Genomic DNA, 27,308 nt, shown 5'->3' with positions numbered 1-27,308 from the left:
TCAGTTGACTGAACATTGGTAGCTTCGAGTAACGAATGGGGTAGACCTTACGCTGCGCAACAATATGCAGAGGTGAGAGGTAGCTCTTGGTCGAAGACGGTCATCTGATGGGCGTGCCATCCCTCTGGGCAAACGGCTGGACTTAGAACGGCTTGTGTTCCATACATGGGGGGGCTAGTCCAGCCAGAAGGTTGACACGAGTGTTGATACGCAGCATCAGTGGGATGAAATACAAGTGCCTCGACAGTAGACTCGCTTGGTCCGATATGTACCCATCTACGGCGTGTCGAACAGTGAGAAGGAACAACGTAGGGAGTTGTCAAAGGAATAGGTGTATCTGTTGTTATCGTCGCCGCCGTCGTTGCCGTTGATACTACGGTCGCCATGGCCTTTGTGTAGGAGACTGTCAACTGTCGCGAGTGGGGTTGGAAAAGTTTGTGGAGCACCTTGGGGCGAGAGAAAGCCGAGATAATGCCAAACGAGTAGTTGCGGTTTTAAATCGTCGAGGAGAAACTGGCGTCGAACTGCATGCTGTGAGGGATTGTGCCATTTACACCGCTATCGTTGTTCGGACAGAAGGGTGCATAGGGGGTTGCAGGGCTTCTGAGATGCTACCTTCCCTTAATACATGGCCCAGATGCTGCAACGCCCGGGGACGAGTACAGACAAGGAAATCTTCAACTTGGCGTTGGGATACAACAGAGAAACTCTCGCCACTAGTCAAGCGGCACAGGAATTCAGCTCGACCGTCAAGTCATTTAACCGCCTTCCCGAAATGACCAACAACAAACGAAGCACCAACGCCTCGTTGATCATCCAATCGATCTGGACACTGGCGGTGGTTGGGAAAACATGCTGATCATTAAAAAGATAAAGCGGGAAAAACTGGCGTTGATTGGACTGTGCCGTGATACAGGAAAAGCAATTTTAGGCTGCATCAATTTGGGCCGTCGTTTGCGGAATGCAATTGCACCGTTCCGTTGCCAAACATCGTGCCTGCTCTCAAAACGGGGTTACGATGAGGTTCATATCGCTCTCATTGTTTCGCGGGAAAATGTGACATCGCTCGATTGACACTTGTCATCCGGGTCACCGCGTACCCAAGCGTACAAGCTGCGTCTGGGCTGTAGCTCCGAGAGCACGCAAAGTCACATAGGCCATGGTCCTTGGCCACGCTGAGAGCAGTACTCTGATTGGCAGTAGCCGTGGTTACAAGCCCAAGAGCACAAGCCAAAGTAGTTCTCGCTCTTTCCCTCGGCAAGAAATCCGCCCGCCTCTAATGCCTTGAGCTTGCTGACTGCCTGGCATAGGCAGGATGACACTGGACAATAGCCGCATTTGCAATTGAACTCGCAAAGCTCTTTGAACCTCTTAGCGCCGGTTGCCTTATTAAACCTCTGGAAGAGTTGAGGCGGTCGAGACTGAAGAGCTCAAGGAAGCGCTGCCGACCCAGGAATTCCAGTTTGCGAGGCCGCCCTCGCAGTTGTTGTGGATTGAAGAGCCATCGATCTGGTAAAGGTTACCCCTCCCCTCTGAATTCGAACTGAGACGGTGCCAGTGCTGGTGAAGGGGCTAAACAGGCCTATAAGCCAACAGATTCACGTAATTTTACATCAAAGAACATCAGAGGCTCCGAATAGGTCATATCCGTGAAGAAACAATACATGGTTCATCGCTCCGAGCCGAGGCTTTCGCGTGCATGGCAATGTCGGAATCCGGCTCTTTCGTCCTCGACATTTCAACGCTGATGTATACGATGGCCATAGCATCCGGTAATTCTCTCTACGTTGCTAGCCGGCTCCTCCATGACCTGCTACATGACGATTCAGACGCGAAGATAACACACGTGACCAGAAATCTCGGCAGGCTAGAGATTAAGCTCCTTGTCTCGCCTCATCAGCCAAAGGTTAAGTCACTTGCTGAGGACTCTTGGCAGCTTATCAGCCACGATTGCTTTGATTGCGAGCCGGAGGACGCTTTCCGGTAGACAACACTGCATCTCAGGCTTACAGAATGGAAGATGCCGATCGATGTCGGGAATCGCGGGCTCAGGGATGCCGAAATCTACTTTCTAGAAGCCCCAGTGGCCCTCTACGATCCTGGGGAATGGGTGGCAGACTCAGATATTCCTGCGGCCGTGTCAAGCTGCAGACTCCGGAAGTTCCGCACTTGTCAGGCTGCCTGCGTTAGCAACTTCAGCGAATTTCACTGACGTTCTGGAGAGGTGGAAACGGCTAACGTTGTGTCTGTCGCCAACTAGGAGGAGCTTCTCGACTCGTCCGTGAAACCCAAGGGTGCACGATAATGAGTTGTAAGTTCCTGTTCAGTTGTGCGTTATTACCAGGATCTAGCTATAATCGAAGCTCTGGAAGCCCCAGACGCCGTTAGCAACAAAAAGGACAAGCGCGATATGCCTTAGCACCGGTAGCTTTGGAATTATTAGCATACAAACCACAGGTTGAGGTTGCACCTTGACTTGACACGTCATCACTAAAGCTTTTTCTCGCAACTTCCCGCTGACGTGACACCGGACTAACACCGATACCTCATGTTAAAGCTGAGGTGAACGACCCAGATCCATCGGACTTTCAACGCCGCTCCTCGTTTATGGTCAAACTAGAAACGAATTCCCACTGCTAGAGAAACACAACAACAACCCAAGTCCCAAAATTGTATAAGAGGGTGTTGCTCTACTATCCACTCTAGGGCACCTTCTCTGAGGCGTCGCTCATTGCAGGCGTTCGATAAAAGCAGAAGAGGACGATCGCCTGAGCTTTTGGCGGCCTTAGAGCGTTGATGTTTCTTGCAGCGACCGCATCTCGAGCCACGATAGTTGAAGAAAACAGACTCAAGAGGTGCGGAAGAGTCATCCGCATCGGAAAGGGATGGTCGCATTTTCGACATCGTCGCAATGGCGTTTGCCGATGTGTCTAAGCGCTCCATACAGACTGAAGATAAAAACACGGTCCATTTCCCCTCAACCTTTCGATTGCGCGGGATTCAATGATACAGGTAAGGACAAGGGTTGAATGGAAGTGTACCTCCGATCAATGTTTCCGGCCTAGGGCAATCAATGTTGAATGCACTCGAATGTTCTCAAGTAAATGGAGAAGTAAGCTTATCTCAATCATGCGGGGAACTGCTCAGGGAGACGGCGATCCCAAGCTTGACACCTGCAGCCGCTCCAATTAGACTGCACCCTCGGAAGTTGGAGTGAATCGAACGGCATATATATTTTTCCTTGTTGCAGACGTTAACCCCACGGGGTCAGCCGGCTCATGCCACTTCAAGGAAGCTAAACCTACGTACTGAAGCAGGATTCCGCCAATGGAAAGGTCGTACGAGAAGAGAGCCAATGCAAGTGCGAGTTCACATCATAGACAATTGTTATAAATTTTATATTATCTTAGCAATGTCAAGCCTTAGCGGTTTAATCCTTTGGCAGTAATTATTATAAAGTCACGTAGAATGTCGCCAGTATTCGCCAGTTTGACCATCTCCTCATAGTGAAGACAACTCTTGAAGATTTCCTTATATCAGACACGAGATGAAGGGCAAGTCAACCTCTTTCAGCCTTCTGGCCTTGGTTCACTTTGTCGCTGGTGCTGCCGTTGGTTCCCACGACGGTACACGCCTGGAGAGACGCGCCGAGGGTACCGCTGTCGTCAACCTTGCCCAGACCTCGGGTACTCCTCAGCACCTAGCTTCAGGCTTCATCTACGGTCTTCCCGACAACGCAGATGGCTCCGCCAGCACTGCTATCCCGCAAGAGCTCGCCGTGGGCACTGGATATATCTATAACCGTGCCGGCGGAGCTCAACTTCCCTCTCCCAGTCTAGGCTACGCTTCTGGCCAGCTCACGGTATGTCTGATGTCCACCCTGACACCGGATCCATCACCTGACAAGCTTCTACAGGGCCGCCTGCAATCCTTCTCTTCCAATTACAAGACTGCAAGGAGTCACGGTGCCGGCTTCCAGCTGCTCGTCCACGACCTCTGGGGCGCCGACAGCGTCCAGGGCACCATTCCTTGGCCTGGCGACAATGGCAATTGGGCGTTTTTCGACACGTTTCTGACCCAGGTGATTGCGTACATCAAGAACAACAATCTTCAAAGTGGTCTTGAGCTTGATTTGTGGAACGAGCCCGATGCTCCTCAATTCTGGGGTGCTTCGTACGACCAGTATTTGCAGACGTGGACACGCATGTATCAGCGCTTCAAGTCAGTTCCAAGACACCAAAGCCGTCTTAATCGGGCCCACATAGTGAAAGCAAGCAACAGTCACTAACCAATATAGGTCTGAACTTCCCAACGTCCCCATCCTAGGTCCATCCATCTCACAGCCACCAACCACGGGCAACAGTCGATGGACTGCATGGCTTGATCACGTCAAATCGACCAATACTGTGCCAGATAAGTACACCTATCACATCCTCACCGCTACCGGCTCCGCCTACATTCCCCGCAATGCACAGGACGCCTTGAAGAGCATGACCTCAGCCCGCGGCATGGCCATGAAGCCTGTCAGTGTTAACGAGTACGGTGCCATCGACGGTGGCGACCAGACCAACTCAGCCAGTGCATGGTACATCGGCGCTTTCGAGCGCGAAGGCGTCTCCGGTCTGCGTGCGCACTGGGGCATGGGCGCGGCCAATCTGCACAACGGCATGGCCGGCCTGGTCAACTTCTCAGGGAGCAACTACTTCCGCGCTGCGCAGTGGTGGGTGTACAATTACTACACGCACTCCATGACGGGCAACCGTGTCGCGACTACGTCTTCGGGAGACCGCCTCTTCGAAGTATACGCCACCCGCGGCAGCAGTGCTAATTCGGTCAAGATCCTGACCGGCCTCAAGTCATCCGCTGGAGACCGGGTCTATGATGTGCGTGTCACGGGGCTCAGCGCCGTGGGCATCTCTGGAACCGTGAAGATCCGGACACTCCGTTTCAACCATGTCGACTGGTGGCTCGAAGGACCCGCGCCTACTGATCTTGGCACTGTTACGCACACCGTCACAAACAATGAAGTTACCTTCTTTGTCGATCCGGACAATCAGTACACCGCTTATGCTTTCGAATTTGTCAGTTAGAGGGTCTACAAAGCACTTGCCAAAGAGTATATATTGTCAGAGTAGCAAATAGGCATATATATATCGATGATAAATGATCTGAGTGGGTCTGCGTAATGTGACTTCCCAAAGCACAACACAGGTGAGTGAGAACCATGACCGAGGACAACTTACACCACACCAACGAGAAGCCGGCGATAGTGGCAGGGTATATCCTGAACTGGATCGTTAATTATGGTACTCAAAATGTGGTAAAGAGAAGATTTTCAGATGCCTGGGGAGTTTCTCCATGTTGCCTGTCCCTTGGACATTGGAGGCTGGTAATTCACGCTTTCCATAAGACCTTAGTAGACCTTGGCACGAACCTGTAAAACATCTCACAATGAGATAAGCTCATGATCAGGCCTCAGTGAGCCCCACCAACAATCCACTTCACTTGCATGGGCAAGGTCAGTCTGAAAGCGATCTGAGATCCCTGTCCACGTCGCTGACCACCATTGCAGGGGCAGGTGAGGAATTGTTGGGGCTGATGAGTTGTCGTCTTGTCTCTTGCCCAATCATGAGATCAATACATATCACTATCTTGTCATTACTTTGTTTATAATCTACGACCACGTAAAGTAGTTCTACACACATATATTCGAGTTCAGTTTGTTTAGAAGCAGAAACACATCACTGGTTGGAAAGAGTGAAGTGTCCGTATGCTGAGATCAGCTCTGGGTGTGTAATATGAAATGTGCAGCTGCCGTGCTTGTCTCCGAATGATTTGCTTCTACAAGGAACTCTGGGCCCAGCCTCACGGTTAATCCCTCTCGCCATTGATCTAACATCGTCTCAGCTACCGCAAGGCACTTCTCGCTAGGCCGCCTGGACGGATCTTGCCAGTCAGTGGCTGCTTCCACCAAAAGGTTTTCCAGAGTCCGGAACGTGAAATAAACGTCTGACTCAACATCACCCTGGCGACTGTTTTCCAGTACCCGATGAAACCATCTTCTATCCCCGGCTTCACTGATTAACACGCCAAACAATAGCGTCATCGTGCTCGTTGCATGAGCATTACGTTTGAAAGAAATTCGGACCAGAGCTCCATGGGCTTCGGTAGCGTGAAAGCTTTCTGAGGACGACTGAGAGGCTTCAAATGGAGGTCCCGCAATGTTAAACTTTCTCATCCTAATAAATCCGGCTCTTGACCTCCTATGTCTCGGAATAGCATCAATACTCTCAACTGAGAAACCCTCAGATGAAGGGCTTGAGTCCGGGGAAACTGGAATGAGAAGAAGGATCGCATACTCGCCAAGACTATTCTTCGTGTCAGGATACGTAAGACGAGATTCTTGCTCACTGCTGTCAAATCCCCTCGAAGGGACAAAGATGTCGAGATGAGTCGCTTTTACACCATCCGTCTTAAGCGACAAACGGTTCTTCCAGCACAGCGCAATAGGCCGTGGACAGTCTCGCACAACCTTGTAAGTGTCCAACGTCGGTGTCTTTTCCAAAGGAATCCCGACGAGATGCCCATCCGTTGTACCTGCAGAGAGCACGGCGATGTACTCAAACGGGCGAAGCCAAACGTCCGAGCGGGGCACCTCAGCAAGTCGGATGATTGGAAGCTGGATGGAGAGGCCAAAATTGGTCATCGAGTACGGCACCGGCCGACTGGATTCGTCCCTTGCAGGATGGTACTCCCGCGCGTTTCTAAAGTTACGGGGTGACGGCGCCAGCATGCTTGTCCACGATGGCGGATCATCCTGGTTCCAAGACCAGCAGAAGAGCGACTCATCCGTGGAGATTCTGAGTATCTCTTCCTGCAGCCGTGTGAAGGCACTCGAGCCCTCTCCGTACAGCAGCGGCATGTTGATGTCGAAGATCCCGAGCATGCAGTACGCCATGTCTTCCGCGCGGGAAGTCTTGCGACATGATAGCCACGACATCCTCTCCGCAACGCTGGCGCCGGAGATTGGCGCTATGCGCTTCCGCTTGTAAACCAAGTATGCAGTGCTGATACCGGTGACTTTGGAGATGGTTTCCACTAACGACTTCCGCGTGCCGACTTGTCTCCACTCCCGGGAGAAGAACAAGACTTGGCGGGGGGCTAGAAGCTCCTGCAGCGTCCAGCCGCGCGTGAACCACTGACTTTTAGATATTCTAGCTAACAGGGCATCTCTGGAAGCGGCCTCGTCGCAGTCCTCGGCCTCGGAGACATCAGACAGGTATGCGTAACAGATCTCGGCGTCCCTGTACCACGCGAACATAGAGTTGATGGCCTCTGCCAGCTCAGCCGAGCTATCCTTGTTGATGCAGTTGGTATCGATCCAAAGGTACCCTATGTCTTGGCTGATTGCATGTCTCCGGGCCAGCTCAATCTTTTGGAACCCTGCCTTCTCACGGGCGACAGCCATGTTCTTCCAGTCCTGGAAGGAGACCTCGTCTGGGCCCCAAGTATGGGAGAGGATCGCATAGCGGGGTACATTGTCGCCGATGAACTTTTCCAGCGCTAGGGTGTTCACGTTAATGAGGCGCATGGCGTGAAGACCTTGGGAAACAAGTGCGGTCGACAGATGCCTTGGTTTCGATTGGCCAATGATTTGCAACACTGTTTCAAGCGGTGTGGAAGACTTACCCACACATGTCAGCCCCCGCTGAACGTTGTTGTCGCGATAAAGAACCAGCCTGTGGCGACAACTGGTACCGGCTGGCCAAAAGCGGGTAGAAGAGGTTGAGCCGTAAATGGACGTCAATATTCACAGTTGGTGGTAATAGTGCTGATGAAGTATTCGATCGCCGGTGTGACCTTGTTTCCAACCGGATACTGGTGGACTGCAGGGTGTGAGTGTTCTTGTCTTATGAGTTGGGAGAAATGGCCTACCTGGTACTTCATTTGCCTTATTCGGGAGAGGATCGGACGTCGCACCACGCTCTCTATTGACGTGTCTTCATAGACCTTGACTTAGATGTGGAACTGTTGAACGCTCGGCGACACCTTAGAACCATTGATTGTTAGACATTCCATATTGCCAGGCTCCCTGTGGGCGCTGCAAGAAAAACTACCTCACCCGCAGTTTCTCAGATTACTGTTGGATATCAACAACGACAATTCTGCCTGACTGATCCTTTCGACCCAGAACTCAAGTCGACGGCAACCACAATGTCCAGCGACAAGGATAACGGCGAGGTTGCTGTGCAGGAACAGCATCAGCACCTGTCCAAGTGGCGCGTCAGCTCGTGGGTCCATGCTCAGAAACTTCGTGCCAAAGCTGACCAGGATCGACGGCAGACCATTTTTCCAGGCCGTTCTGGTTGGATTTGTTCTTTTCCTTAACCCCGGAACCTATCTCGCTATCACAGGTCTCGGCGCCGGCGGAAAACAGCCCGAGCTGATTGGGATCGTCAAGGATGCTGATGTCGTTCTTTACACCCTTTTTGGTGCATCTGCAGTTGTTGGTGGCGGCGTAATCAACAAGATCGGACCTCGATATTCCGTTATGATAGGGGTTACTGGCTATCCAGTGTACTGCGGTTCTCTCTGGTTGGTGTGACAGATCTCGAACCTGTCTGCAATTCCGACTGACATATGGTCAGGTGGATAGACAAAGGCGAGGGAAAATGGTTCGTGTTGTTCGGTGGTGCGTGGCTAGGTCTTTCAGCTGGCATTTTATGGGCCGTGCAAGGTAAGAATCCGACGGCCTTGGGCTCGTTTAATCTTAGGTGTGCTAGGACACGAACTGCATGCACATCGGTGGCACAATGTCAATTCGGTACGCATAGCTGACTACAGTCAGGATATATCTGCACGTGCTACCCGATCGAGTCTTAAAAGGGCTTCTACATCGCGACGACGTGGATTTTGAATGCCCTGGGTTCTGTCGTTGGATCAGGTAGCGGATTCCCTTCTCCGTAATGGCGCACGCCAACGGGTTATTGTAGCCGTTGTCCTTGGAATTAACATCAGCAACACTTCCTCATCGGGGGTACCGCCAGCGGTATATCTCACCTTCATCTGTCTCGAGTGCGCCGGGATCTTCGTGGCAGCTCTTCTGATGGATCCAAGCAAGATCAGACGCAACGACGGGCGACCAATAGCTTCTTTTGATGCAGAACTCTGGTCCCGAGAACTGAAGAGCTTGTTTCTAACCTTGAAAGAACCGAGAATGACCCTCATCACGTTAGCGATCTACAGCTGCGAGATGTACCTGTCGCTATTGGGGTCATTCAACTCCTTCTACTCTAATTCGAGAACAAGATCGTTAGCAAACGTGAGATCATGCACTAACTCACCCCTGCCGCAAGAGAAAACGCTGACAAGTGAAAACAGTTTTGCTATTGGACCATCCAGGTCATCGGCTCAGCCGCCATCGCATGGACATGCGACGCAAACATCTTTGGCCGCCGTCGCCGTCGCGCCTTCATCTCCGCCGCCTTCGTTGCCGCTATCATGGGCGGCACCTGGATCGCTCTTCTGGCCTTTCTTGTCTCCAACGACTTTGACCGTGCCAGCCCTGTCATCGGCATCGACTGGACGGATGGCCGACGTTTCGCTGGCCCCTTTGCACTCTACATGTTCCTCGGCGCTTCATACCCGATGTTCCAAAACTTCTCGATATGGGTGTATACCACCTTCCCAAACGAGCCGCGGACGCTCGGCCGGTACAGCGGGTACTTTAAGGGTGTTCAAGCGTTCGGCACGGCCACTGCTTTTGGGATCGATTCAAGATATGTCCCGTTTCTCCATCAAGCCATCGTGTACGCGACTTTGATGCTTGGGGGCCTAGGGCTGGCGTCAGTTAGTGTGTATCGATATACGAGTGATACGAGGTATGGCCAGGAGGAAGTGGTCGTTGTTCCGGAGGAGTTTGATGGAGGTTCCTAAGCTGGGCTGTTCCATCACCTAGAGGTAACTAGAAGCCTGTTCGACTCTCAATCTCGTTACTGGCAATATCAAGACCTCTTAAACAAACGAGCGGGGTATCTTTTCCGTACGCATACCATCTCTGCCGAGGCATCTTCCACATCCAGTAGCCAAATATCCCATGATATCCCACCTCAAAATTACCAGCTCGTCTGCGCATGTTGCTCACGCAGTGCGTGCTGCTCACGCGCCGCCCTCCTCTTAGCCTTCTTCTGATTCTCAAAGAAGCAGCACAAACCGCACCCCGCAACGACACAGAAAAAAACAATCGGAGGCACCGTTATCAGAATCATCATCTGCCGCTGAAGGGCGTGCCCTCCTTGACTCGGATCGCGACAAGTGTCATCTTGACATAAATCACCCGTCGGCTCAGGGCCACCGGGAACCCAGTGGCTCACATACCCTCCCACCGGGAGGTCGGGCGGTGTCGGCGTCAGCGTCGCCCTGTCCGTCTCGTCCCAGCTATCAACCACGCGGCTGGATCATCAGGCCCGCGGTGAAGGGCTCCTCCTCGCCCACGCACGCGTACGGCGGTGTATGTGACGTGGTCTTGGGCGTGGAGTGTGCCGACGCAGATGGGATGGGTGGTGGAGTTGGGGCGGCTGCCGTCGGGCCAGACGTCTTCGCCGCTGGGGCCTGATGTTAGATGAAGAAGGGACCGCGAAGGACGGTTGAGGGGGCCTTACGGTGCGCAACAGTAGGCTTTCGTGATGCTCGAGAAAGCGGTCATTGCGTGGGCGTGCCATCCTTCTGGGCACATGGCAGGGCGCCAAATGTAGTTCGAAGGACTGCATGAGCTGTACGATGCTTGGGTGTAGTCTCGATAGATTGCCTCGACGTCGTCTCCATCGGTGTCTCCAGCGGCATGGAATCTGGTCCACTGACGACGCGTTTGGCATTGGGGCGGGACCACGAAGGGGGTTGTGAGAATAAGAGGTGTCGCGGTTGTAGTCGGTGTGTCCATCCTCGGGGAGCAGAGTGGATTGGGATGCTAAAGAGACAGACGTTGATCGCGTCCACAAGCGTCAAGAGATGCTGCCAACTGAAAAGTGGTCGTTAATTAGTCGGAGTTCAGGCTTGAAGTGCGAAGTTGGGTTGTTCCCTCTTGCAAGCGCGTGTTGAAAACTAGTACTTGGCAAAAGCTTGAAAAGGGGTAGAGTAACGTCGACCACTGGCATGTTGTTGGAAGTTGACATGGCATGGACATGGCCCAACGGATAATATCACCGCGAATGGAAAGTGCTAATATGCTAGGCCTGACTTGGCGTGCATGAGGTCGCTTGCCTTTGGCGGAAGTGAATGCGGCACGGCAGGGAGTCTGAGCAAACGAGCATTTTAGCCCGGCAGCCAGCATTGATCTGCCATCCATGGATGCCTAGGACCTCGCTTAAGTCAGAAAAGAGCATAACTTGTCATTACTCAGGCGGTGTCAACTGAGATATTCGAAGTGCATGTTGGCAGCGCCTGGAGTCAAGAGAAGGTCAGGTATATGCTGGGCAAAGACTTGTGTGAACGTGGTATTCAAGGTCAACGGCCGAAAGCTAGTTTTTCCACAACAGCAAATGCTTAATCAAAATCATCCCCGTACATGAGGTCGTCGTCAAAGTCATCTTCATCATCTTCATCGTCGTAATCGGAATTGCCACCTGCCGGAGGCCAAGCCGTATGGAATGCAGATTGCATGGCAGCATAGACACCCGAGATCTGATCCATTTCACGAGCCAGAACCCCGCATATGTAGCACGCCTTCGCGGATCCTGGGCCTTTGCAGCCTTTGATAGGGCACTGGCGGTCGACGTCGGTGTACCGCGTCAGCATGAGAGATGAATCGTCGTTGGGCTGCCATGGCTCACGGTCCGCACCCCTAACACCGAAATTCCAGACCATGTAACCCATGGGACTCATCCCGACTACAAATTCGTCGTCGATGGCGATTTCTTCGATTCCCAGACCGTCATAGAATACCTTCTCGTGCAGCGGGCCCAGGACCAATGTCGAAAACTCGTCGGCCACACATACCGCGCTGTAGCCCCAGACCTTCCCGGCCCATTCGGTGAACTGGTAGATCCTGGGTCCGTCCTCATGCGGCCGCCATTTCTGCAGGTAATATGTCTGCCCGTTCCACCTGCGTCCGCCGCTCGTCTCCGGGCTGCCATCGGGACTGCCCCACACGGGCCGTCGCATGCCGAGCTCGTACTCCTCGACGATTTCCGAAAATGTCTCCGTGAGCGTGTCGAAGTTGTACCGGAAGACAGGAAGGTCGGGAGTGGCCAATTCATTGGGGATAGCCTGGACTAAGCCGTAGAGCCCATGTGAGGTGATTGGCTCGCCGTACCGAACGTATACAAAGGCAGAATCGGGGCTTGACACGCATACTGGTAGATGGAACGAATGCCGGAACGACTTGGTGTACTTCAAATCCACAAACTTATAGACGGTAATGGCGAGTTCAAGCTCACTGTCCACGAAACCTTCTAGAAACGCTATCGTGCCATCGATCGTTAGCAGCGAGATTGGGTCGGCAGGATACGCCAAGAAGAGCGCAGCAAGACGGTCGGGAGTGGGAACTTACGATCTTCCTCTCCATGTGCAAAGTAGTAGATCACATTGCTTTCGGTCGGGTGAAAAACGAAACCTTCTGGGCGGTCAAGTTCCAAGTCTTCATAATCCTCAGCATCTCTCGTAAAAGGAGGGAGTTGCAGCTTCGCGAGCCCGGTGCCCCAGCGGAACACGTGCGGAACGGCGTAGATTGGGTTGATGATGGAGAACTCAAGCACTGCAGCTTCTGCATGGGCAGTGATTCTCTTGACGCGGTTTGGGAGGGTGACGCGTCGGAACTCCTTTTTATCCATATGGTAGACGATCCTTTTTTCCCGATTAGCTTCTGAATAGGTCACGGGGGGTGGATGCCGCAACTTACATGGTGCGGTCGGTGGCTCGGTCTACGAAGATAATAATGTTCTCAGTCATGGTCCAGATTACAAAATCTCTTTCACCCTTTTCCACCAGATCCGGTAGTGCGACGAGCGATCTGGTTGTGTTGCGTAGATCGTCGATGAAGATGGCATAGGGGTCAACATGCCAGGCCAGACGCCCACTGGAGTATGCGAAGTGCCTCTCGGTGTGCTCCGAAGGACGAGCGCCTCTTCCAATCGCACCTTCAACGTACGCGACGGTCTTTTCGTCCATCTCGAATGTCTTGGTCTGCAGAATGTCGTAGAGCATCTCGCTCACGGCGACCGTGGAGATGAACTTTCCATCGATGCGGGGTATTGTCTTGCCTGCGGCGGTGACGAAGGTTTCCCACGGTGAATCGCTGGCATGCGGGTGCGACGACGGCAGAGAAACCAGCGCGAACAGTTCCGGGAAGTGAGTAGTCACCAGGTGCTTGGCAACAGAGGGCTCGGTCCAGACGGTGCGCCATCCCTTGGAGACGGCGGCGCAGGCCAGGGCATCCTTCGTGGTGAGATACTCAGCAACCATGGAGACGAGCTCGCTGGGGAGATCAGACATGGAGCTCATCTGAGGTGTTCTTGCGTTGACCATGGTCCGGAGAGCGACGAGCTCCCATGGCGATAAGTTGTCGACGAGGTGCTCGAGGTTGGCGCGGCGGTACAAGATTTCGGAAGCCTGGTCGTCGGCTTTGAGGTGTGAGAACTGCTCAGAGAGCAAGTTCACGGGATCGTTCTTGGTCATCTTGCGCGGACAGGTCTTTGCTTTGCTTAGGATGTCATCGAATTGATGGAGATCTAGAGAGGGAGGGGCACCCGCATTTTGGTGGAGAGAAGGATGTCGTCCGTCGCGGCGTTGCATTCCGAGCTGAGAAAGTGGGTCGTTGGAGTGGGATGACCTCACCGGGACTCACCTTGGTCCTGACCTGATGGCGTCGGGTGAAGCTTCGGTGAAGGGGTCTTGGGAAGCTCGGACACAAAGTGTAGACCCGCAATGTGATTATTTGCTGGCGGTGCACCTGTCGCCAGGTGCTCGCAGCCACGGTTCTTCCCACATCGTAGACATCAACATGCGTCACTCGTCACAACCTCACTCTTACAGTCTCTGTATTTGAAGACAGTCGTTTTTATATGATGCGTATCAAATGCTTGCTGTCACTATATTCTTCACAAGGGAAGGATTCCTCGTCCTCCTGGGCCGCGAGAAATCGAGGATCCATCTCGTCGACGTCTTTCCATGAGTACTTCGACACTTACATGGTTCCAATGCGACGATACACCCCTTTTTGGGAGTCATGCACCTCTAATAGTAGCATCCAAAGCGTCCAAGGTGAGGTACTCTTGAACGTAGGAAGATGATATCGTGTCGTAGCAGTGTCCTGGCTGTCGAATGCGGTCGTTGTGGGTGAGTCCAGATGAACTTTGATCGGGGACATGGTTTCGATGAGCTCGCCGCCGATATATATCTTCCACTTATATACCTTCATCCAGTTGTCTTCCGAAAAGGGCCCCTCCCGCAGCAATTCGACTCGTCTGAGCTGCCCCCAAAGTCGCAAATAGCCGCTCTTGAGCAGGCCCGTCGTGTCGCTCGTGACATAGTCGAGGTGGAAATCATGCACTTTGCACAATGCCTCCGTCGAATCCAAGTCTATGTACCGATGACGAACGACACGCGAAGTACCTTTTCCGGGACCTGCCCAAGACCACGAAGGCGCTATGTAGCTAGAACGGGCACCGTCTTCTTCCCTCTTCGCGGACGATGTGAACGTCTCTGGCGCCTTGCTCTCTCTCACTGTTCTCCACATCAAGTCTTGCTCCAGTGTGCTCCGCCACAGACCTGCAACATACTCGTCGCCGGTGAATGCCCTGATTCGTTTCGCAATGGCAGACATGGCCAGGAGCTTGTCTTGAGGGAATGTCAGGGCGCACGTTGAGTACTTGTCGACAAAATTCCACCAGCTCAAGCGGTACCCGGCGTTGTGGGGCTCCATTAGATGGAAAGTTACCACGTTGCTGTAGGCTTCGTGATTGTCGAAACTCTCAAACCCCTCTGTGGTTTGTCTGCTGCAGCATTCCCATGCAACCTGCCATTGCCCAAAGTACAGCACCCGAGAGGACAGAGTTCGTTCTTGGAAGACCCAGCCTCTGCTGTTGATTGCCGAATCATTTAGGTGTTGCATGAATCCTTGAAATGCAGAGACTTTGTATTCCCCTACAGAACCGTCATAAGTTCCCTGGACGATTTGTGGGGTGAAGGCTTTGGTGTTGCGAGTAGTGAAGAGTGAATTGTTTGCGTCGGGAGCGTCGACGGCGGCGATGTTGCAGTACGAGTTGGAATAGACCTGGTCCATGAGCGTCGACTCGACCAGCCAATCCGCTTTGTCGTCTCCTCTTTGGATGATGCACAGGGAGTCAATCCACAAGTATCTGACCCCTAGTCGTCTGGTGGTGGATATGGCATCTCGGTAGAGCTGGGGAAGCTGCTCTGCGGGTATTTCTCGTCGGAATGCGTCGATATTGTCGGTAGTGAGAACAAGACAATCTGCAGAGCCCCAGCAATGGCTGAGGGTCATGAATGGCCCTTGAACGGTTTGTTCAGTGGATATAACCAAGCGCACACGTGCTGCTGAGTCGTCGGGATGCCCACAGTCTAGGAGCCGAGTTGGGAAGCGCGCTGCATCTTGTTGTAATGGGTGGTTGCATCTCTTGTGCTCCTTAAAGCATCGATCTATCCATTGTTTCGCGATTGAGAGGGTGCTTTCAGAATCTGTACGGCGGGAGAGCTCTTTGGACTGGAATTCTGCTGGTAGAGTTGTCAGATAAGGTACCTAGGCGGGATGCAAGATTTAGACGCCGCCGTCGGGAAGACATCCTACGGTTCTTTTTGGATAAAAAGAAAACAGCCTCGTCCTCCCAAGAACTATTTCTTCCCTTGAAATTCGGACACACACCAATACGTTCAGCCAAGAAACCGCCATAAGGCCAGTCGCCATGGAACAAAAGGCTTGTTGTATCAAACTGACAATCCCACTCGATATCAGCATCGTCGGATGGTTTCCTCAGCTTGGCCGAGTGCAAAGCCCAAAACGTGGTGCAAATGTGGCATCCGGCTTCCATGGATCTTCTCAGGCTCTCTAAGCTTGGGTGGTGGGGTGCTTCCTTCCCCATGTTGTCGTTGGCAAAGTCCATGGACGAGATGGAGCTTTGACACACGGCGCAGACCATTGTGTTGGCGTCCATGGTTCCTGATGCGCTCCTCATGAATCCCGTTCAGTCGTTTGTGGTGTGAGGAATCATGGACGAAGAATTGGAAGGATAGTAGTCAGGCAGATGACAACAGCCTCGTCGGTCTGCCCACTGCCCTCGCTTGGGCACCAATTGTGTTGCTTGTCCATATTGAATCCATGCCAGTCATCCTGTTGCAGGATTATTCCCCTGCTGTAGTATTGTCACGTCTGCTTCACATCCAGGCATCCACGAAGACAGTCCGATCTCGCTGCCTTAGGTAAGCCATTCAGGTAGATAGGCTGCCTTATGTAAGCATCCAATTGCCGCCGGTTCCTGCACCCCGCGATCGGATTTCGGACAGGTGCCCGTCTTGCAGGCGCTACAGAAGCCAGTCAGCCGGGTGCGCCCCCCTAAAGGCGTCCACTGGGCAGCAACGGCCCTGCCCGTGCTGTGAGGCGAACGGCGAACGCGCTGCAGACTCGTGTCAGCGTCCGAAGCGGCTCCCAGGCGGTCCCTGGACGGATTGCGGTAGAAGGGCAGATAGGCACCGAGTAGTGCAGGGAAGGGCCCACTTGGGGGTCGAGCACGACATCATTCGCGGCGGTGGTATGCGACAGGAGTGGCCGAGTGACCTGCTGACGTGCGAAATCGTGACTCCGACTCACCACCAACAAGCAGCAAAACACCCAAGTCGCCTCCTCCTCCAGGTGCCGCTGCGTTGCCGTGCCTGGCTGCTTGCTACCCTCCATCTCGATTTCGATTGCCCGTCGGTCGGCCTTTCCCCAGTCAGCGCCCTTCCCGAGGCATCTCCTTCTCGGCTTCCCGTCTCCACGTCATGTTCCTGACTCCTCTCTGCCCTCTTCACTGATCTGTTCCATCTTCTCTCCTTCCTCGTCTTTTTACAATCCATTCCGCTGCGTGGTCTGGTCCGGTTCTCCTGTCCTGTATTTTCGGAGGAGGAGGAAGAGCGGCTGTTTTGCTTCTTCCATTCAACCAAACCTCCTCAATCTGTCACCCTCCCGACCGCCGACGCCGGCGCCTATCCAATCGCACTCTCTCACCGTCGCCGACATCCCAAGTCCGGAAGCTTGATCCATCATCATGGCGCGCGCCTCGAGCCCGCCGACTCCGTCCGATGACCGGACTCTCGTCGCAGCGCCTCCCGACGACGACGATGCCTCCTCTACCATCAGCCGCCTGAGCTCCCGCTCGTCCCTTGACCTCCTCCACCGAAGCTCCTCCCACCGCCGCCGAAGCCGCCGCTCCGCAACCACCTGGCGAGCTATCTCCTTCGTCGCCGCCCTCGTCTCCGCCCTCTGCGCCGGCTCCATCACCGTCTTCTCCATGTACGGCCACATCTTCCAAGAGCGCCTGCACTACACCCAATTTCAGGTCAACGGCCTGGCCATCAGCAGCTCCATCGCCCTCTACCTGCCCGTCTCCATCCTCGGATACATCTGCGACCGCGTCGGTACTCCGCCGCTGTCGTTGTTGGCCGCGATACTGTTTGGTGGAGGATACGCTATTGCTGCGGGGACATACCGCCAGCTGGAGGATGAGAACTTCGGCGGCCTGCGCGACATGGCCGGAAGGCGCATCTCGGGCGGCCCCGATTGGACGTATCCCCTGATGATCTTTGCGTTCGTCTGTGTCGGTGTCGGTACGTGCTCCATGTACCTCGCCGCCGTCGCAACCTGCGCGAAGAACTTTGGCAAGGGCAAGCATCGCGGACTGGCTCTGGCGGTGCCCATCGCTGCGTTTGGACTGAGTGGCATGTGGCTCAGCCAGCTCGGCAGCCGTGTCTTCTACGAGAAGCTGCCGGACGGATCGGCTGGGGACCTGGACGTCTTCCACTTTTTCGTCTTCCTCTCCATCCTCTTGCTGGTGGTCGGAATTGTCGGGGCCTTTACTCTGAAGGTTGTCGACGAGGAGGAGATCATCGAAGAAGCTGTCGAGGAGCTCGAGCGGAGCGGTCTCTTGGAGCGCAGCACGTCGTTCCTGAGTGCTCGTAGCGGCGGCAGGGGATATGGCGCTATTTCTCAGATTGCCGATGAAGAGGATGGCGGAGCTCTTGGGCCGGCCGAGGACGATGCGAAGCTGAAGAAGAAGCTCGTCCTCAATGCCGAGACGAGAAGCTTCCTCACGGACCGCACCATGTGGTACTTTGCCCTGGGCTTCCTGCTGATGATTGGGCCCGGCGAGGCCTTTATCAACAACCTCGGCACCGTCATTGGCACGTTGTACCCCCCTACACGGCAGTACGTTGGCCCCCCGACGTCAGCGGCCACGCATGTGTCCATCGTCGGTATCACTAGCACCGTCGCACGACTGGCGACGGGCACCTTGACCGATCTTCTCGCCCCGTCTCCCCAGACACAGCATCTGCAGGTGTCCTCGAGCCCACCGTACATTCGCGGCAGACTGGCCATTTCCCGCGTTGCGTTCCTCCTCTTCTTCGCCATCATCCTATCGCTCGGTCTTGTGGCCCTGGCTTCCGGCTTCATCCAGGAGCACGGCGAACGCTTCTGGATTGTCTCCGGCCTTGTCGGCTCTGGTTACGGAGCCGTCTTCAGCCTGACGCCCATCATCATCACGGTCATTTGGGGTGTTGAGAACTTTGCCACCAACTGGGGCATCGTCGCCATGTTCCCGGCCCTGGGTTCGACAATTTGGAGTTTGGTCTACTCGGCCATATACCAGTCCGGCGCTACAAAGTCGCCTTCACCCGGAGAGGGCGGAGACGTCTTTTGCTACGGCATGCAGTGCTATGCCTCGACGTTCTGGGCCATGGCCGTCACCGTCTGGGTGGCCTGCGGCATGGTCCTCTACGCCTGGAAGGGCAAGAATGGATGGGTCCAACGGGGCATTGTTATCTAAACCTACGTTATCTACATATATACAGCAGACAGATCAAGCATGCACATCGGCGTTCAGGAAACGGGAGGAACGGTCTTGGGTAGGGCGCATCATATCTATCGCCATGATTTCATTGGGTATATATCGCATAAAGTCATAATATTTAGGGCCAGTCCTGTTTTGCCTCTTGTGATCGCTACCATTCTGTTTCATCCGCACACCGTGCACTCTCCCTCATAGCATCAACAGCGCAATGAGGGTGGCGGCTCCCATCACCAGCCCCGCCATGAGGGGCGTGCTCCGCGCTGCCGTGCTCTCCCTTTCAAACTCGCTCATCGTCTTCATGCAGATCCACTGCGAATACAGCAGCTTGTCGAACAGCACGCTCATCACCGGCGTGTACCCGTTCAACCCGCCCGTCGGCGTCGTCGTCCCGCCGTCCTCGTCGAGGATCAGCTCCACGTCCGTCAGCTTCATCAAGTCGTACGCCGCCGGCAGCGTCGGGTGGCAGCCGTTATTCGCGCCAGCGTCCTGCGCCGGCGTGTCCGGGGCGTCGGGCCCGATGATCTCGGCGCCCGTGATGTTCACCGCCCCCGCGATCAGGTTGCAGTGGAAGCTCTTGTCCGTCCGCGTGCGCTCCTCGAGGTACATGGCGACCTCCTGGCAGCGCGGCAGGTCCTCGTCCTCGGCGTGCTCCGCGCGGAAGTCGTCCACGTAGCCCGTGATCTCGTCCATGCAGCTCTGCTGCAGCCACGAGGAGCAGTCGGTCGTCTCGTCGTCCTTGACCTCGTGCGCGATCGGCAGCGTCTGGAAGAGGTGCTGGAAGATGAGCGCGCAGCCCTTGGGGTACTTTGGCGACGAGAGGTTCAGGCCGGCGGGCGCGCCGAGGTAGTACGACTGCGTGTAGACCTGCTTCTTCATCCAGTTGGAGGAGGAGGACGTGGCGGGGCCGTTGTGTAGTGTGGCTACCGTCACTGACAGCTTGCGGATGTCGGTGATGTTGTTGTCGTCGATGGGGATGTCGAGGACCTCCGGGGCGATGCCGACGCGGCGCAGGACGGAGCCGCCGAGGGTGCAGTTGGACTCGCCGACGAGGTCGTGCACGGCGCCGGCCGGGCAGCCAACGTCGGCGCAGCCCTTGAGGGGGACCTCTGTGAGGATGGGGACCGTTGCGAGGGCGGGCCGGACGCCGCCCCCGGGACCGATCCCCGCGGCGAGGAGGGACCCCATGAGGGGGAGCGGTCTCATTGTTGGTTCTCCCCCGGTCCCTTTTTTGTGATGTTTGGTTGTTGTGCCTTGTTGTTCCTTGAAGTTGCGTAAGGCCAAGCACTTCTGTCGTGCCGCGTTCGCGAGGCGAAAGCCAAGACAAAGACGGCCCTTCGCTTCCGGGAAGCCGTGGAAACCGATGACACACTGGTTACTGGTTTCTTCAGTGCGGCCGATTGGGCGAGGCGGTAGCAGGCGCCTTTCGCGTCTCACGGCGCGGCCGTGTATGAGTGAGTGCGTTGGTTAGGTAGGTATGAGTGCGTAAGAGGTGGTAATGTCTTGGGTGCGTCTGGGGTGGCCCGGAAAAGACGGCAGCACGGCGCAGGAGGAAAAGGCTCGTCGCGCAGATGTGAGCGGCCAGCGGCGCGGCGGCGGTGGGGATCTTTGGGGGGTGAAAGACAGCTCTCACTCGAGGCTTTGCGGGACAGCGGATCCGACCATGCTACTCTCTGTGCCTATGACGTTTTCGTTTCGTTTCTTTCCAGGGGGGAGCTCGATGTTGAGGTTTCGTTGCTGGCCGATTCCAGCTTCATCAGGAAGAGTGTGAAGAAGAGAGTCGTGTGTGCGGGGGTGGACTGGCCTCTTGGTTTTTTTTTTTTTTCTCCCTCACTCACTCCAGCGGCTGCGGATTACATCAACACATAATTACGGCGGTAGGCACTCGGGCGAGCGAAAAGGATACCTCCGTGGGAGTCGAGGATGGGGTCGCGTGGTGCGAGATGATAGGCGACTGGGCGTGGGTTTTCTTGGCGTGTCTTGGCATTGCTCACCGATCCTTTGCTTGGGAGGGACTCTGGTGATTAGCTAATGCTGCTGTTGGTTGTGTGTCCAGTTCCATGAATGTGACCGTGGCTTTTGGGTTTGATTGGGGACATTGCGGTTGATGCGAAAGTGAGAGTGAGGAAAGTTGAGATTGGATGACATATGCATCGAGCAATGATAAGGTTTGTTGGTGAACGGTGTTGTTTTAAGCATGAACTGCATCTCGAGTTTGGGTTTCGTCAAAGAGGCGCAGGGCGGGAGGTATTTTGGTACACGATTAGGAGAGCTTTAAGGTATGACTAAGGTCGTTAATTGTTAGGTTCGTTCGATAGCAGTCCGGGACAGCTTCCGCGGTGGCTGTTTGGCAGGGGTGTCCCTTGTTCGGGGAGGATGGGAACATGCAAACAAGCTTCAATCTCTGTGCTTCCCCATGGTTGCTTCTCGACGGTTGCTCCCCATGGTTCGCGAAACATGAAGAGCATGGTTCGCGGACCAAACCCACCAGTTTGAGAAGAACCATCTAGTATGACTGTCCGGCAAAGAAGACCAAGATGGGGCTGGCACTGGTAGCAGAGCTTCTGAGTCGGTGACCACCGTCTGAGTCGGGGCGGCGAAGCCAGCTCAGTACGGGGGCTGTGCATAGCTCACGAAGCCAATGGAATCCAGCAGACCCGCGCGCCCTGGATTGTACAAGCCACGAACTGTGCAGCAGCCATGTACGCACCGCGTAAACACGCAGACGCGAGTTATCACGCATCACTTTGCTGTAGACACCGACTGTTGTTGAGGTATGTTGTTGCAGGCAATTCGGCTGCCCTTTCAAGGCAATCGCACGAAACTTTGTCGAATCCAGCTTGGCTCCCTCCCTGCGCCCATGACGCCCATCCGCAGTGTGTCAGCTCGTTCACTAAGGCTATGTTCATAAAGCGTGGCGATGCCCCGCCGGCCAGCACATCCTGAGGAAAGCAATTTATCGACTTTGAATCAGTCAGTCTCTGTACAGCCCACGCCAAGAAAAACTCAATTCAATAATCCACTCCGGCATGAACATAGCTATCGCAAACCATGGATCGAATACCGAAGCGTCTTGGGGGCATCCTCCGCATGCCCACGGCAGCGGCGATGATGGGACGCCGCCGCTAAGGGACCAGCTGGAGGCGGCCATGTGCACGACCCTCCCCCTCGGCGCCGCTGACCCCGCGCGGCGCTTCCTGCCGAGCGACGAGCTCCACCGCCTGGTCACCCCCGCATCGGCGCTCCGGACGCTACGGGAGGGCGCGCCCGGCTTCACGGAAGAGATCCGGAGCATCTTCGCCAACGCTGTATTCACCGGTTCGACGCAGACGGTCAAGACTTTTGCCATCCTGGTCCTAATTGGTCGCGCCGATGCAATCTTCAAGTTCATGGACCTCTCCATCAGCGACGGCGATCTGCCATTGGGGCCGACTGCTGAGGGCAGCACCGTCATCGGGTCGTTGAGTGCTCCCAAGTGCTTCGACCTCGCGCTTGCGGGACTCGGGTGGGATGAGATCGTGGCGTTCGAGGAGATGCAGTGGAGGGTCTGCGTGCCGGTGATGGACGAGCTAGGCGCCGAGGGCGAGCCGCGCCTCTTCCATTCGAAGACCATCCTGCCGTTTGTCTGGGATGGGCCCGTGGCGCCGGTGATACAGCAAGGCGGCCATTCGAGGGTCTACCAAGTTCGCATTCACCCAGCACATCTTTATTGTGGTACATCGGAGGTATGGCAACTCTATCCCAGACAATCTTCTTCCTTGGCGCTGATACCAGATCTAGAGCCGCACTCATTTCGCGGTCAAACAATTTGAATCGTCGCTCGACACCGGCATTTTTGAACGCGAAATCTCTGCCCTCAGGCGGTTCAGCGACGCCCCAAACATCAGTCCCTTTCTCACAGCCTTCAAACACGGCTCGACGCCGTACCTCGTACTCCCTTGGGCTGATAATGACCTACAATCCCTCCTGACCCAGACCGACGCACCCAAAGATGAGGGACAGGCGGCCCTCACGGTAAAGCAGATGCTCGGCATCGCGGAGGCCCTCAAAGCAATCCACTACTGGCGTGTCAAGAGCCGCAACAAGGCAGCCGGCTGCTCTGCCGGCGCCAAGGGCCACGGTTACCACGGCGATCTCAAGCCGGAGAACATTCTCGTCATGGACGGCCGCTGGAAGCTCGCAGACTTTGGGCTCTCGTCCGTCCGTCAGCAGGCAGCGGCGACGACGGAGCAACGGCCGCTGGGTTTCTCGCCGACGTATCGCGCCCCGGAGCATGATGGCGGGCACTTCGACGGGCAGCAGGCGGACATGTGGTCGCTCGGGTGCGTGATGAGCGTCGCGGCGACGTGGATGGCTCTGGGGAGGAAGGGGGTGCGCAACTTTCGTGCGAAGCGCGCTCTGCGTGGCGATATTGCGACGCGAGAGAATGGCAAGGTCGACGACTCCTTCTTTGAAGCCCGGGACAAGAAGAAGGGCAGCGGGCTACGGGTGAAGCCTGCTGTGACGCATGTAAGAAACCGGCTTTCAGTCCCCATTCCAAAGAGATTTTCACGGTTCACTGACCTTCATGTCATAGTGGATCGACAAGCTTCACCAATCTCTCACCGCCAGCCCTCTCATCCACGATATCCTCGACCTGGTCAAGAATGGCATGCTAGAGGTGAATGGCGACAAGCGGATCACTAGTGCCCAGCTCGTGGATAGGCTGAGGGAGATCCATCGCAAGTGCTCTGATGAGCCGGAGTACGCCAAGCCTGACCCTCGTGCGGCGAACAAGGCCGTTGTTCCCGAGAAGATTGACCATGCGGAGGCCCCGCGATCCATCAGCGTAAACATGATGCGGCTTCCTTACAACCATGGCACATGGCCGCTGGATTCCCACCAGCTGGCCCCGCCCAGCTTCAATTCGGAACCGGACGGGAGGTCTTCGACATGGGCGGCGCCCGAGCAGTCATTTGGCGATTCAAATCTGGGACTCGGCAGCGACTTGGCCGTGGCGAATCCGGTATCCCATACCATCCCAATGGCCAGTCCCAAATCTCCGCGCGGTAAAAGAAGACGAGATGCGGAATTGAGATCGCCGGCGCAAAGCAAGCGCCAGAAGTCCGCGTCCCCCAGGTCTCCCATTGACAAACCCTCCGGAAAGCTCTTTGCGTGCCCATATTTCAAGCATGACCAGGAGAAATACGGCACCAAGGAGTGGAACTCATGCGGTGGCCGCGGATGGGAGATTCACAGATTAAAGTAAGACGAACAATCCACTCTCTCACGCTGGATCATCCTGTGGCTAATGGTGATATAACCAGGGAGCACCTGAAGCGTGTCCACCGGGTCAAAGGCCACAGGTGCAACTGCTGTCTCCAGAGATGGTCCTCCTTAAAAGGGCTGTCTGAACACCAGCGTTCCGACGTCCACTGCATCAAGCAGGAGGACATAGGAGATGACAGCATCGACGAGACGCAGTGGGGAAAGATCCAGGAGAGGAACCGGGGAATGGAGAGCGCCACCAAGTGGACGGAGATCTACAAGACCATCTTCCCGTTGGACGCCGTCCCATCTCCTTGTAAGTTCACCAGGGAGGGCGGCTATGAAGTCTGGCCATGTGACTGATCGTTTCCCTGTTCCCTAGATCGTGATGAGCCGACGAGTGACTTGACTCTTACCGACTTCCGGCACTTCCTGGAGAACACCATGCGGCAACAGATCAGTCATGCGGGGCAGGTCAGATGCCAGAACGGGCTGGACTTGCTCACTGAATTCGAATCGGCCAGATCTGTATCTAATTCAACAACTACATCCGAGGTCCCCTCACTCGTTGTTGACAACAGCCGTTGCGACACAGGTATGACCACGTCGAGCTTTGAGTCACCCGTGTTCACGGAGGCATCGCCGTCCATCATTGGCTTCGGTGCTGAGGATGTCGGGTTTGGCATGCCTTCTTGTGCTCCAGAAATGCAGCAACACTTGTCATTCGGGCATGACTTTCCCTTATTTCCACCATCGCCTCATGTCGATATGGGAGCGAGCTGGCAAGCGCCGTCTTTCCCTTCAATTCCGGGTTCGACGTTTGATGAGTCTAGGCTGTACCCTGATCTGTCTCTAGGTCCGTCATAAAGACGGGAGATAGGTTCTTGTAAGAATAGACTGTTTCGTAGCAGGCATTTCCGATATGGACGAAGGAAGTAACAGAGAAGAATATGATTCGAACGATCTTAACCTTCTTGGGCAAGGTGAGAGATAACAATAATCAACGTAATGCGGTGTCAAAGCAAAGACACCAGCAGCGCAACATGAACACAAAAAAAAAGCATTCTTATTCCAATCTCACATGTAATCTCAATGTAAAAGAATCCGCATTTGTAATGGCATCTCTCCCATGTCCATCTGTTCGCCAATATTAAATGATAGCCACGACTTGTTCCCAGAGGCCCGATCGACGTAAGTCGCTATTGTCAGGTGTTGTTTGAAACAGCATCGCAATCGAGACGCAGCGATATATAACCAGATCATCGATCGTCTTAGTCGACTGGTCTTCCCCTGCAACCTGGACGGGCCGCCATTTCCGGTACGTCTGATCAGGCCCCAGTTCAACCGGTTTGGCCAGCCTGTTCAAGAGTTGATGAGTGTTGAACAGCTCCCATTCTTTGTTGTACACGGTACACACAAGACGCTTCAGCTCTGAATCGAACGGCTTCCACTGTGAAGCCAAAGGTGCCAGCGTCTCACCAGGACCTTCTGAGGCGTTTCGTTTGGGTTCATCAGCGGCACTGATCGAAAGGCTTTTGCGATCACAGCTTCGTTGAACATTCCAGCTTCGACGAGCTTCATCCAGAGTTCCGTCAGTTAGGCCCAAAGATTTCAAAAAGTCATCGTAACGTGAATGGTGGTTCCAGATGTTACCCTTTCCGGTGTTGGACGTTGAATGACTCATGTCTTCTTTGTCAGATGCGATATTAGCCGCCAGCATCAATGTGATGGTCGTGTTACAAATGAGAATCGCGCGAGACTCGATGTGTGCTCTTGGTTGACCCAGAAACCAACGATCCCGTAGCTCTATTTGTAGAAGCGTGATGTATCTCAAGCAAGAGCGGGCTTCTGGTGGATAGTCAACAAACCACGTGCGGAAAGTACCAGCGTTGTGGAGCATCTTCAGACAGAGAAGCAGGACAACTTTGAAGACGATCGGGTTTGGTGTCTCGTTCTCGCCGCGCTTCAACTGCTCATCCACCTCATGCCGGACTTTCTCAACGTATTCGTCAAAGCTCTTTCGGTTGATGAGCCCGATTTCAGCCATGCCAGTCTTAAGCCACTGAACACCCTCCCAACTTGGAGGCTTCAGTGACAAAGGCCAGTCGGACATATCATCCCCTCTGATGTCTTCGCTTGTGACCTCAGTCCAGTAGTGTCCATTCAAAGCCAGGGTCGTGAGCGGTGGCTTTTTGCTCAACATATCCGTCGGAAACAACGCAGGGAGATGTCGCGGTGTGCTGGCCAAGAATAGCCCAACAATGGGCATGTACTGGTCTTGGGAAAGTTCTCCGTAGTCCAGGATGAACGACTCTTGGCTCCAGGCTTTCATCTGCTTCTTTGAAACAGACAGCATGAACCGCAATGTCTGGACTCGATGCTGTCCGTTCAACAAGTTCAGAACCGGAGAAGATGTATCATTCCCGCGCACAAGAGGTGCAGTGCGAAACAGCGATTGTCTGTCAACCTCTATGGTCCCACGAGCGTGAAGCATGGCCACACGGAGCTGAGATAGACTGCAAACCGTCCCAAACGCTTCTTTGCGGGCTTTCTGTTGAGTATCTTCTTTGCCTCTATTCGTCTTGTTGTACAGCCAATTGGCTCCAATATCGCCGCGTGTAGGGCGAGAATCGTGCTTGGACTTTCTCTTCTTACTGTACTGCCAGTATACTCCAAGGACTCCAAGAATAGGATGTTGACGGAAGTAAAATTGAAAGCCATGACCGAAGATGATGGGGTACTCCGACTGCGTATTGGTGGTCCAGAATGCCCCTCCTTGTGTTGTCGAGGCAGCTGTGACAACAACACCGATCTGTGCGTACGGAGGGGCAGCCAAAAGGTCACTCGGCAGATAGTCAGCAATGACCCGCCGCATGCCCTGGTCATCCCAATCTTCAATCTTGTCGAGACCGACGCTCTGAAAGAAATGAACCCAAGTCGCAGCAGGCATCTCCTCGAATGGGGAGGATTTGGCCTTCCATGGCATTGTTGCGCGGAATATGGTAAATA

General features: G+C 54.6%; 8 protein-coding genes across 8 annotated transcripts; 3 read left to right on the top strand and 5 right to left on the bottom strand.

Moving 5' to 3' along the window:
• Positions 1-3,547: 3,547 nt before the first annotated feature.
• Positions 3,548-5,090, top strand: CGCA056_v002474 (uncharacterized protein; the record flags this gene model as incomplete). Its single annotated transcript, XM_037317732.1, has 3 exons — positions 3,548-3,862; positions 3,917-4,221; positions 4,298-5,090. The coding sequence occupies 3 exons, from the start codon at positions 3,548-3,550 to the stop codon at positions 5,088-5,090; spliced, it is 1,413 nt and encodes a 470-aa protein (XP_037182511.1).
• Positions 5,091-6,290: 1,200 nt separating this feature from the next.
• On the bottom strand, positions 6,291-7,591 carry CGCA056_v002473 (Vegetative incompatibility protein HET-E-1; the record flags this gene model as incomplete). Its single annotated transcript, XM_037317731.1, has 2 exons — positions 6,291-6,294; positions 6,360-7,591. 2 exons carry the CDS (start codon positions 7,589-7,591, stop codon positions 6,291-6,293), a joined length of 1,236 nt encoding a protein of 411 aa, XP_037182991.1.
• Positions 7,592-8,214: 623 nt separating this feature from the next.
• On the top strand, positions 8,215-9,936 carry CGCA056_v002472 (UNC93-like protein 2; the record flags this gene model as incomplete). The annotated part of the gene is made up of 5 exons (XM_037317730.1): positions 8,215-8,291; positions 8,344-8,595; positions 8,649-8,737; positions 9,210-9,322; positions 9,382-9,936. The coding sequence occupies 5 exons, from the start codon at positions 8,215-8,217 to the stop codon at positions 9,934-9,936; spliced, it is 1,086 nt and encodes a 361-aa protein (XP_037182510.1).
• Positions 9,937-11,541: 1,605 nt separating this feature from the next.
• On the bottom strand, positions 11,542-13,671 carry CGCA056_v002471 (uncharacterized protein; the record flags this gene model as incomplete). Its single annotated transcript, XM_037317729.1, has 3 exons — positions 11,542-12,458; positions 12,548-12,840; positions 12,896-13,671. The coding sequence occupies 3 exons, from the start codon at positions 13,669-13,671 to the stop codon at positions 11,542-11,544; spliced, it is 1,986 nt and encodes a 661-aa protein (XP_037182509.1).
• Positions 13,672-14,179: 508 nt separating this feature from the next.
• Positions 14,180-16,166, bottom strand: CGCA056_v002470 (uncharacterized protein; the record flags this gene model as incomplete). Its single annotated transcript, XM_037317728.1, has 2 exons — positions 14,180-15,729; positions 15,950-16,166. 2 exons carry the CDS (start codon positions 16,164-16,166, stop codon positions 14,180-14,182), a joined length of 1,767 nt encoding a protein of 588 aa, XP_037182508.1.
• A 1,089-nt stretch (positions 16,167-17,255) lies between these two features.
• On the top strand, positions 17,256-19,031 carry mch1 (putative transporter mch1; the record flags this gene model as incomplete). The annotated part of the gene is made up of 1 exon (XM_037317727.1): positions 17,256-19,031. One exon carries the CDS (start codon positions 17,256-17,258, stop codon positions 19,029-19,031), a length of 1,776 nt encoding a protein of 591 aa, XP_037183426.1.
• Positions 19,032-19,244: 213 nt separating this feature from the next.
• Positions 19,245-20,258, bottom strand: CGCA056_v002468 (uncharacterized protein; the record flags this gene model as incomplete). The annotated part of the gene is made up of 1 exon (XM_037317726.1): positions 19,245-20,258. One exon carries the CDS (start codon positions 20,256-20,258, stop codon positions 19,245-19,247), a length of 1,014 nt encoding a protein of 337 aa, XP_037183427.1.
• Positions 20,259-25,449: 5,191 nt separating this feature from the next.
• On the bottom strand, positions 25,450-27,285 carry CGCA056_v002467 (uncharacterized protein; the record flags this gene model as incomplete). Its single annotated transcript, XM_037317725.1, has 1 exon — positions 25,450-27,285. One exon carries the CDS (start codon positions 27,283-27,285, stop codon positions 25,450-25,452), a length of 1,836 nt encoding a protein of 611 aa, XP_037182761.1.
• Positions 27,286-27,308: the final 23 nt, after the last annotated feature.

Source organism: Colletotrichum aenigma (assembly GCF_013390185.1).
Source record: "Colletotrichum aenigma strain Cg56 chromosome Unknown KSG_Cg56_contig02, whole genome shotgun sequence".
In the NCBI taxonomy this organism is placed as follows: domain Eukaryota; kingdom Fungi; phylum Ascomycota; class Sordariomycetes; order Glomerellales; family Glomerellaceae; genus Colletotrichum; species Colletotrichum aenigma.
This window is presented reverse-complemented; position numbering and strand designations above follow the sequence as displayed.